At 36.4% G+C, this 12,089-nt stretch overlaps 1 protein-coding gene across 1 annotated transcript in view; it reads right to left on the bottom strand.

Annotated features, from left to right (window-relative positions):
- LAMA1 (laminin subunit alpha 1) overlaps positions 1-12,089 on the bottom strand; it is a 99,130-nt gene that overhangs the window by 34,468 nt on the left and 52,573 nt on the right. The window contains exons 23-33 of the mRNA XM_053941635.1: positions 10,729-10,865; positions 7,888-8,124; positions 6,642-6,785; positions 6,116-6,295; positions 5,336-5,521; positions 5,099-5,226; positions 3,958-4,078; positions 3,638-3,775; positions 1,812-1,933; positions 830-916; positions 392-585 (exon numbers count right to left, since the gene is read on the bottom strand). Of these exons, the coding sequence (XP_053797610.1) occupies positions 392-585; positions 830-916; positions 1,812-1,933; positions 3,638-3,775; positions 3,958-4,078; positions 5,099-5,226; positions 5,336-5,521; positions 6,116-6,295; positions 6,642-6,785; positions 7,888-8,124; positions 10,729-10,865 (1,674 nt within the window). The remainder of the gene's footprint in view (positions 1-391; positions 586-829; positions 917-1,811; positions 1,934-3,637; positions 3,776-3,957; positions 4,079-5,098; positions 5,227-5,335; positions 5,522-6,115; positions 6,296-6,641; positions 6,786-7,887; positions 8,125-10,728; positions 10,866-12,089) is intronic.

Below are 12,089 nucleotides of genomic sequence, written 5' to 3'. Positions count from 1 at the left end.
CAGCCTCACATCCAATGACATAGGAATTCAAGGTTTTGCAATAAATATTATACAGTCAGCAAAAGTCTTAAAATTATCTTTCCTTATTTGTGTCCTTGTTTGTGACACTAAATAAGCCAGTTTAAGGATTAGTTGCTTGGCTGATTTTATGATCTCTACTGTAGTTTCCTCCGTGTTCACAGAATGGTTGAGGTTGGATGAGACCTCCAGAGAATACCTTCTCCAGACGTCTCTGTTTTACAGAAATAATAAGTTGTTAGGGTTTCTTTCCTTCAGAGAAAGAACAGGGCCTGATATCATAAACCCATCCAGGGAATACCCACGTGCACATGAATACCACTGGAGCAGACCACAGCCCCTTGTGAAAGTAACAGATTTAAAAAGCACCTACACACACACTCGTCTTGCAGCAGAAGGTGCCTCAGCTCACACTCCTCGCAGAGCTGTCCCGTCACCCCCGGCTTGCAGAGGCACTGCCCGGTGGCACCATCGCAATTGCCGTGAACAGAACCGCCCGGATTGCACTGGCACAGGCGGCAGCTGCCGCCAGGGAGCTGAGGGTCACCGTAGTAGCCAGGGGAGCACCTACAGGGAGGAATGGCACACTGAGCATCACGGGATATCCATCACGACGTCAGATGTTACATTTACTGATAGCTTGGGGTCTTTATTAATAGTTCAACAGTAACTAGCAAATCACTCCAAGTCCTCGAGCGCTCATTTATACACTTATCTACAAACACTGAATAATCTGAGTTGACATATGGCTCATATTAACCAAACTGTTCTGGGGAGTTGGGAAGAAATTGGAACATCATGCGTAACTCACCTTTCACAGTACTGTCCTTCATATCCTGGGAGACAGGCATCACAGTGGTAATCTTGAACACCTTTCAGGACACAAGTGGGACTAAAACTAGGGGAAGGATAAACAAATACCTGCTATCATATAAATAAAAGACCATACAAAGACAGATAACACCTTCAGCCATTGGTTAAATACTGTAAGCAACAGTTTAATCTGTTTAATCTGATTTCATTTCTCTAGAATTTGTACTTTAAATAAGTTTGCTTTCCCAATACAGTTCCATTACTGAAGAACATGCTAGAGCACATTATGGCCTTCCTTTGAAAATGTAAGGCAATGTAAAATTGATGCTGTATGATATGGCTAATGCATGTATTTAACTGAGACTTGCATGAAGACACCAGAATTGCTAGACTCTCATTCTGACTCAGTTATACAAAAGGAAACACCAGATATGCTTAAGCTTCTGAAACAACCCAGCTTGTAGAGCATTTTGTTTTTCAAAATACAAAGTTAACTGTTCCTCTACCAAACAAGCATGTGTATAAATTTCAGACAAAGGAGTATTTGTTCTTCCCCTTGGACTGATCTCATGAAAAGTTCCTGCATTGAGTGGGGATGGCCTGAATCTTTGTAAATACAAAAGTACTGTTCTCTGAATGAAGAAAGAGACTCACATTTGATACTAGACAATGTCACAGCAACTTAGTCAACTAGCTAGAAAACAGTCTATGTGTCTGTTCTAGTCTTAGAGAAAAAATGACTCATCTATCACCTAATCTTTTTATTTTAAAATTCCATAGAGTTACTAGTACAACTCAGAATGCAAGCTCCATTTACTAAATAAAAATAGGCAGCATTCAAATGTCTAAAAATTAAGGACACATAACAATAACCAACCCCTACTGCCATAGTGTAGGAGGAGCAGAAGGAATAGGAGGTTGGACAAACACAAGAAATGGGAATGGTACAATGTACAGTGGATTTAGTAAGTTCTGGTTACCTGACAGGGTTGGCTCTAGGACAGGCACAAGGAGAGCAGTCATTGGCAGATCCAGTTACTTTCCCATAGTAGCCTGGGGCACAAGCACTGCAGTAATCACCAACTGTGTTATCTCTGCAGTTCTGAGACACAAAATTCAGATGGTTTAAAACAACAGCAAACAACAGGAGTAACTTTATCTACTTTATCAATACATGTGTACAGTTTCCAACAATGATCTCTACATGTCATTACCCCCTGGTCAGCATTCTGTGAGTGAAAAAACTTTTTATGCAAACAAAATGCCAGTGTATTTTCTCTTATGTGAATACCCCTTCAAGCAGGCTGACCTAATTTCTTTTTTAAATTTATGTAAAGTCTATGTATTTTTGCTACTATTAACCAAATCAGGTCATGCCATCACAGTACAAAACAAAAACTCCTAAAAAAACAAACCCCAAAACAAAAAATCCAAACAAAAGAAACAAACAAACAAAAAGCAAAAATGAAACAGAATACCTGGCTTTTCTGTTTCGGTATTTCAGCAAATGCTGAGGACTATCCACAGTTAGGATGAACAGACACTACATTTTATTTGTCAAGAGTACTGATCAATAACCAGTGCTGTTAATATTAAACCACTAAATTGCTATAATGAACACAATTTAACTGACTAGTCCCTCAAGTGAACAAAAATATTTTTCTGCTTTGCCCCCCTTTTTTTCTTTTAAGCTTTCTTTTTTCTTATTCTGTATTTCATAAACCTGCTAATGTGTATTTTAGGTTGGTTGATGAGGTAAACAGGTAAAAAATGAGTGCAACCTCCTATTTTATGGGAGCAGAAGACAGGTGAAAAACAACTCTCTTGCCTACACCACCCAGCTGGAAATGTCTGAGTAGTAATGCCAAGACACAGATGACGTGCTAACCCTCAACAAGAAACTAAGAGGAAGAATGATGAATATTCACCTCTCTGAAAGACCTATGCATCTTAGCCTTGTAAAAGTGAGAACCTTAGTTCTTACTCATGAGATACATTCTTTTGTACAAACCTGAAAGCAAAAGAATGGCTTACAAAAGCTTGAAGGATTAAGGAAACTCACTTAAAAACTAACTTCAAGAATGAATTCAGCAGACATTGACTTTGAACTAACCCAGTCACCACTGGAAAAATAAAGCAACTGAGGAAAAAAATTAGAAAAAAATACTAAGCAATGCCAGGAAATAGATTTAATATGCCCTATTTGGTTAGCTGAGAATTTGCTGTCCATAACCTGTCAGACCACAAGAGAGAGGAAATGTGCTAGTCATATGTCCCCTCTTTGCAACCTTTGGGATAAAATGAGAAAAGTGAGCAAATCAATTTAGCTGAGGCATATCCCTACAATACTGTAGTCTCTGGGCATTAAAAAAAATGCCTCATTTAAAGCTGCCCAGAGGATTCTCTTCCTGAGAAAGAATTCACCTTTAAGTCTGTGGTGCAGTATGGCTTACTGCATCCTTTATTTCTTTCTTTTGTGTGCCTAAGCAGACCTTGTCCAGAAGCCCAAAAAGTCTCACAGAAAAACAGACAAATTCAACTGATATAGAAGTAATATTAAAAGTAAAATAAAAACTAAAATAATTAATGATTTTGAGTATGTCAGTGCCCAAAATCTTGCTAATTTTACTGAATGGACCATAAGGGAAGCTAATCAGATTTGCTATTTTTTCAGCGTTGTAGGGGGGAAAAAAATCACATTTTATCCAAGTAGTACAGCCATATACTTCTCCTAAAAACTCCTTGGACAGGTTACTGCCATTTCAGACTGGTGAAATCAATAGAAGAATGTATAAGATGTACATACCAAGCATCTCCCAGTGTTAGGATCACAGGTTTCACTGTGGTTGTTGCACTGGCATGGCACACAAGGTGCTATCAGAGTGTGAGGCTCTCTTACACTGAATTCTGTATGCCTTCCCCTGTAGTATCCCGGAGCACAGCTCTAGTTGTAAGGGGATAGTAAAAATTTATTTAAAAATTTTAAAATAAATTAAAAAGTAAAATTTTAAAGATAATATCACAGCTATCAACAGCAACAACAATTTTTAAAGCCATTAAAGTAATTTTTTTTTTTTTTAAATTTCACACTATTAGACACACAAAAAGGATTCAAGGGTTCAGTACCTGGCAGGACAATCCACTGTAACCAGCAGGACACCTACATTGCTCTACAAGATGGGCTAGAGGTCTGCCTAGATGCATTTCTTCAAATTTGACTGCAATTTCCATTGAGATATTTGCAATTCTACAAGATATATGCAGAAGAGAGTGTGAACATCTAAAGAAGCACGAAAACAAGATCCAAAAACATTTTCATGCTTCAAGATCAGGGCTACAATACATAATGTTCCATAATTTCCCATGCAAACATATCAACAACTAAACGTTTTTTAACTTATTTATAGGATTTAAGAATCTACAACCAAACACATCAGAAATTATTAAAAGTAATAAATGTTGATCCCTCTCAGTCTGGAAGACTTCCCAAACCCACCATGCAAGAGCATGCAATTGTTCCTTAGAAATATTAGACAACTACATTTGTCTCGTGCCACAATTTTGGACAGAGCTAACAAAAAGATAATTGAGGGCATATGAATCAAAAATAGCACAAAATCTGGAGGGGGAAATCAGACTTCTTCAGAGCTGTGAAGACGTAAAGGACATTGGGTTTTCATTGGATGCACCTTTGCTTGTCTTGTTTGTTTCCAGGTTGACAGATGGAATGATGATAACACATCCCCTCCCTCTCATTAGTAACAGTTCTGGATGAAATAGTAATAAAATGCTACTATTCTGAGGTAAGATGATCTTATTACCACTGCCCAGAGTGTTTCAAGCTACAGGAGACAACTAGACTGATACAAACCCAAGAACTCAGGGGACCATGTGCTTCAACTGAAAAAAGAAATAAATCAATATCCATAAAAATTAGATGGGAAAGGATTATTTTAGAAAATATAAAATATTTAACTATATCATCAGTCCTGCAGAACACTGCACCAGCCTGTGCTCCTTTGTGTGTTTTGATATCACAGGAAGCAGCAGAGTCATTTAGTGTTTCACAAAAAATAATAAAAGAGGGATTCTGCTGCAATTAAAAGTCATAAATGTTTTCTTGTCAGAGGAAGAGCAAAAGTCATAAATAGAAAATTGCAAATTTCTCTGAGGTAATTCTTTACTGTATAGCTCAGTTGGGGCTATTTGTAAATTGAATTACAGTAAATGCAATACAATAAATAAATGCCATCAGAGGTTGCTTTACCTGCTTTGCTGTAATCCTTGGCCATAAGCTGCCTTGATAAGGATATATTCAACATTGCTGAGCACAGACATGAAGTCAGAACGTAAGACAGGTTCATCAGACACAGAGTTAAAATACTTCCAAGAATCCTAGGGAAACATAACACATTTATTACTATTTATTTATTTAGTATTTATTTATTATTAAAATCAGGAACATTCATGTTTACTTCAGGGTAATGCCTGTATTTTGGCTTACCTCCTTCATTTCTACTTCTTTGTCAGTTCTTACTCCATTTTCTGGAGAAGGGATGTCTACATAGATGACTAACTTGCTGGTGTGACCTCCTTTCATGAGAATCTGTGGCTCAAAATTTGAGGTTCCAAAGCCATCCAAAGCATAAAAGGCAACAGTATATCTCAGCTTCCCTCCGTAGGCCATGAGCTGTTTGGATTAAAAACTATTACTATTATTTATTCTAAGGTTCGAGCTACTAGTTGAAAATATCTTAACATCATCTGTAGACTGGAAAACTGCCAGTCTATTGAAGAATTGGCAATAAAACAACTCAGTGACTTTTCCACCAAGTTTAAATACATATTTCTAAAAAGCAGTCTTAGTTTCTTTACCTAGATCCTTTCAAGGTGTGCACTCAATTTTCATTCAGTTCCTAAGCAATAGAGATTCCACGATCTATATACTGATTCTAGCATCAACGTTGAAAATTTTTTTAGGTTTCTAAAATGAAACCAGATATATTGTTGTTTCCTCCCTGATAGAAACTGTGAAGTAATTATATATGGTTGTTACCAATTTACAGAGTCAAGAAAAATTTTGTTAGGAAAGGGTAATGTAAGTATATTGTTTGTGCTTGGTATATGCAAGTTCTATCACTAAATAGTTACAATATTATGAACTACAAGAATAGAACTAACACAGAAATATGTTATGAAGATAAAGTTACTAATCTAGAGTAAAGGAGTGTCTATTGGACAACAAGGCTATCTACAAAGCATTCCAGTTATTTAATATTCTTACCTGGTCTCCCTGAAACTGCTCTGGCAACTTCCAGTAAAATGTTTCTGTATTTAAGTATTTTCTGACTATGGCAGCATCCAATAAAACATCAGGAAATTGTGAAAATACTCCTTCCACTGTTCCAGTCAGGTTACTTTGAGCTACTACATGCAGAATAGCTTGACCTGGAGTTAATGTTATCTGCAACACAAAGAGCAAAAGATTCATTCAACAAAATATCCTGTTAATAATTTTAGCTGCTTTGAAACAGTCAAGAGTCCATCTTAGAGTAATAAATGCCCAATCCAAAAAATTGGAAAACACATTTGATATTTACTTTTTTAAGAAGTGAAGAGTGAAATGCAAGGTTCCAGAAATAAGAGTATGACCATTTACCATTTGCTTTCTTTTCTGTTCTGACCTATGCCACTGGCCCCATAAGCCAGTCAGGACACTCAGCCTGATCCATTAAATGTGCACACCAGTGTGGTACCTAACATAAGGAACACAGCAAATTGTCTCTGTGTGATTATACTGCTTTACTTACAGGAATTCTCACATGGTCTTCTAGTTCTGAACAGGATGTGGACATTCCAAAACAGAAGCATGGAGAACATCCTAGTGCATTGTTAGCAGACAGACCAAAAGTTCCAGGTTTACACTCACTGCATTGTAGACCAAAAACATTTTCCTGGAGGACATTTAAAAAAAAGTAATAGTACACTCATAATACTTCACTATATAAATGAAAGATGATTATTTTTTGAAGAAAAACTAGTTGCTACATAAGCTACATAGCAGAATATAAATTACTGTATACAATCTGTTTTACAGTGCAGTACATTACTTTTTTCATTGTTTTCCTATGCTGTTTTGCTTTCTTTCTTAAAAAAAAAAAAAAAACCAAACAAAAAACACACACACAAAACTCCCCACAAACAACCACAGAACATTTAAGTTAAGCTCATATATTTGACTGTCTATCAAAAATTAGCAGCTATGTATTTCAACTCAAGACAGAATTTCCTCCCAAACTGCATCTGGAAAATTAGCTCTAAAAGCCAAATAAACTGCTCAGTATGAATAGGAATCAAGGGACCTATTCCCAAGTGTCTATTTTCTATTTTTGGACTAATTCCCAGTTGGTAAGCTGAACCTCAAGAAACACCCAAAACTACAGTCAATGCCCACTGGTACTTTAACCAGAGATTGGGCAGACACCCATGAAGGCATAGATTTGTTGTCTTGAAGTAAGTTTTCTATCACTCAGTTTTTCAAGAAATTATTCCCATCTTTTCAGAGAAATCTATACTATCTGTGTTTTTAATGTTTCCTTTCCTATATACAAGAATATCAGACTTCACTATTAGCAATATATCTGAGTTATTCTTAAGCACTGTCTTTGGTTCCAGCATAGGAAATTAATTTGAACTTGCAACATAAATGTATTTCAAAAAACACTGAGATTCTCCACTTAGTATTTATTGGTTTCTTCCTATCATTATAATTTGAATTTTCAAAAAAGCAGGCTGTATCATCTGAACTATGTGTTGTTCCCAACCTAAGAAAACCAAATGTGTACAAACAGAAAAACTTCACTGGTTTCAATTTTTCCTGACTAATAGCAAGATCTGTCACAGGAAATCCTTTAGCAATTATCTAGGTGTACTCATAAATGATGCAGATTGCCTTTTGAAGTCCTTTCAGCCTTGTATCTTCCTTGACTTTAATGCACTCAATGTCTAGAAAGCACTAATGCTTTCTGCCCCAGAAGGGGCTGAATAATTCAGTACCTTGCAGGTACAGATGCCAGTTTCTTCTTCACAACCACAAACTCCTGCAGTGTCGTTACACGTCTCTGCTTTGGTTCCACTCAAATCACAGTCGCAGGCTACACAGTCTGGGTAGTCCCTGTAGCCCAAGGCACACCTGGAACAGTCTCGTCCTCCAAATTCAATTTTGCACTGGCATTGACCTGTCAACACATCACACTGGAGATTGGCTGAACCAGCGCTGCTGCAGTTGCAAGCCTTAGCGGAAGAGAAGAAATGTTCATAAATAGCAGCTCTTTAAAAAAAAAATTTACAATGGAAACAGTACAGTAAATTTAAAAATGACCCTTAAAACCCAATGTTTGTCAACAAATACTGTACAATAATAAAAGGGAAGAAATTCCACACAGAAATGAGGTTGTTTGATTTGATTTTTAGCAAAGAACTGCATTTCCAGGAAACAGTGGATGGCAAAAAGTTAGAAGCTTTGTTGGTTCCCAAATATGGGTTGGGAACCAAAGGAGTTGAAGGAATCTGTTCCAGAAAACAAAAATATATCCAAAATGTTTAATTTACAGTACTAATAATTGAGTACAGAAAGTGAATTAAATAATGTTGTATAAATGCCGAATGAAAGAAATCTGTATCATCATTTTATAAATACAACAGAAAGGAAAATCTTAAAACTAACATTCTCTTAAGATTTCAAGAAGCATTAATAGCTTTTGCATCTTGCTCAAGCTACTTTTACTATTTGATGAGGAACCAAGAATCTCATTGTATCCCAAAGGTGGGAAGCTCAGCATGCAATGCAGCTCAGTACCAAAGGAAAACTGTTTCCTGGCAGTGCATCCTTCATTATGCAATAAGTAATATGAATCTGTTATTACAAACATGCAAAGTGGGTGTACTTTATTTGTCATTCTTTTTTGAAGCAGTCTGGATTAGCCTTCATTCTTAATTTCTTATCTGTGGTTATTTCACAAGCCCAATTCTGGTCTGCAGTTATTTCTAACTGAACAGGCAAAAAGTACATTCCCTCTATCATCATCTACTGAGCATTTTCCCTGAGTTATTTTCCTCATCAGCTCTCTTTGAGATGCAAAAGCCTTTAGCTTGCCAAGACCCGCATGTCAAGACCCACAAGTTCTAGAAGAATTACTGTCTATCCTTTAGCATTCTTCACAATTTTGCTTGTTACCCACAGCATTCCTTGTATTAAGCAGTTTTTACTCCAGCACTGGGTACAATAATGCCTAGTTTTATACACTTTATGGTCACACAGGTTGAAAACTTTGGCTCTCAGGTATAAGTAAAGCTCTGAACATCAAACTCTAAGATAGTAATAATGTACATGTCAATCTCTAGCTACTTGTGATAAATAAAGACTAAGATACAATGCACTGTGATGCCAGTACACACGAAAAGGATTGTAATCTAAACAAGACTACAGGTCTGCTACACTACTGCACCCAGAAATTGATACTAAATATCAAGAAACTTCTAGAAACAGTGCCAGATAAATGAACCACGTATGCATTCTGTGTTGCAAAACCAGACAGTCTGGGCTTCTCAGCATCTCCCCCATTTCATCCATGTAGAGAGTACGCAAAGAGTCTCTCCTGGGTTTGCCAGTAGACATTGCTCCTGATCTTAAACTACCACATCTGACTATTCAGCACAGGGAATATCCCCCTGTTGGGACTATTATCTGGAGATCACTTTACTGTTTGTTGTATGAAGAAGGGATCTAAAATACTTTAGAGTATTTCACATTCATTACTGTGATACTGCAACAAAAAGGAAGGATAAATAACCTAGAAAAAGTGATCAACTGCATATGACTGCATTTAATTGCACCTGATCATTGGCAAGTGCTGTGTAATCAGCCTATGAAATGAACACTTCAAAGGAAATGCACAGAGACCAGCACATTGTATTTGCTATACATTAGGTAAGAATGACAGTAAGCTGACAGCTAACAACGCCGTGGTTTAAAGACCAGTTGCCAACTGTGTTGCTATAAATCACTAAGGTGGTTAACTCTGAAGACTTATTTGGAATACTTTATCATCCTTACTCTAAAAAATTAAAGAGAGAAAAAGGATACAAATTTGGCTGACACTTAAATACTCACTGCATGTAATGACAGACCTTGTCAAGGTGATTGTAGTTGTGGTTTCTCCACTGAAGTTACCCATTACATTCATGTGATTGAGGCTTTTTAAAATCTCAACATTTATAAAATAGTTTGGACCAATGCCATATCTGACAGGAATTTACTGCATGAACTTAAAGGCATAAATGGTTGCTATTCCTTGGATTTGCACTGACTTTGCATTTTATTGCTAAATCATAAGAATTAAGCTGAGATAATGGGAGCTACCATTATTCCACCCATGAAATATTAACTACATTATACCATTTAAATTATAAATTTTCAGGAAAAATGCTTTCAGTAACTTTCAATACACTTCCAATGTTCTTAAATCTGTAACATTATCGCTTACTGATTTGTACAGAAAATATGTTCCCAGTTGTCCTTTGCTGCTATTAAATCTGGTTTAGTACCAGTATTTAAACACCTAAATGTTAGAATACACACCTCATAATTTCAATGTGAACTATGCACCTATCCAGAATAAGCATTCTGATAGTATTTTCAAAGACAGCTCTCTTAGAAGGTTCCCCAATAAACATTGTGCCATCTGTTGTTTTGCTGCTTTTTGTTTTAATGTGAGCACGTTGCATAACACTGAGACAGAATAAAGATCATGGTTCTCAAAAAACGAGTCCAATTCTGACATTTCTATAAGGCACACTGCTTTTAACAGCCATAGCTTTTCACCCAGCCTACCATACCTTGCAACCAAGTTTAGGAGAGAGTCCCCAGTAATTTTCTTCACAGAGTTCACACTTTAGTCCCTGAGTGTGAGGGGGACAAATGCATTGGCCAGAATCAGCATTACAGTTGTTCTGAGTATGGGCACAGTCACAGGCTGCAAGAGAAACAGAACCAAATGGTAACTTTATCCACACTTTACTACAGAGAATAAACACCAAGACCACCAATTATCTTACTTCTCTTATGCAGTACATTTGTCTGTTCCACTAGAAACTTCTTGTCATCCCTAATCACTGAGAAACAAATCATGACCACAGTGACATTTCATCTTTTTACTGGAAGCCCATTATTGCTTATTGACTTAGCCTATTTGGTGCTTCTAAAAGCAGTGCTGCACTTCCACAGGGGGATCAACAAGACCAAATAAAATTACTTTTTGAGTAGAGTACATTTGTACACTTTTCTATTATAGACAACATAAAACTCATCAGGAGATAAGCTAATGTTCTCAAGCAGGTGAAAGGAATAATCTCAAGAATTGCTTATTGAATAATAGGGATAGATAATTATTTTTATAATAACTAACTACTGCAGGATGCACTTGGCCATTTAAGAAACAAAATACTATTCCAGTTAAAAAGTGGAATTTCAAGGAAGTGATCTCCTTAATCTTTTTGATAACATTTAAGTAATTTCCAATAATGAAATGGTTAAAGGAGCCCAAGGGATCTTTGATTCTTAGTATCGACAAAGTATATTCATTTCAAAACAATCTTATCACAATCTCACTGCATATTTCATTTTAATGTACTGTTTGAGGCATGAAAAAAGTGGTTTTATCTGTCTGGAGAAAAGGCAGGCGTTCCTTTAGCTATACTGTATTGAAAAGGGCATCTTATTAACATGAAAAATTAGGTTTTGATGGCATATTCTCCTTTTAGATGAATAATTTCTTCCTTATCATGACTAAAAATTGCACACAGACAGGTGATGATGGGAAAATAGACTCAATGACTTTTTATCAAAGTATGAAACACATATTTAAGAGTTAAATGAAAAAAAAAAAAGTCAAAATCTTTAGGAGTAGATCTTCACTTTCCCAACTGCAGAAAAAAAGGTTTCATTCTCTTTGAAGGACTGAAGGGTTTTGTAACAAAAAGACAAAGGAGCCATTGAGGATGTAATATTTCTCTCATACACCCTTTATGAGTTATTTCATAGTCACCACCTTTTACAAGGAGCCACACAGTAAGCAAAGAAACATTTTGTTCCCTAGCTTAATCAAAGTATTAGTAGACCTTCCTACAGATTCTTCCATATTGTGATCAAAACAACCGACCTTTGCCAGAGTTCAACATACAATATAGTGCTGAAAGAA

This window comes from Vidua chalybeata, chromosome 1, assembly GCF_026979565.1.
Source record: "Vidua chalybeata isolate OUT-0048 chromosome 1, bVidCha1 merged haplotype, whole genome shotgun sequence".
NCBI lineage: Eukaryota > Metazoa > Chordata > Aves > Passeriformes > Viduidae > Vidua > Vidua chalybeata.
Note: the sequence above shows the minus strand (reverse complement) of the source record. Positions and strands in the feature narration are given on the sequence as shown.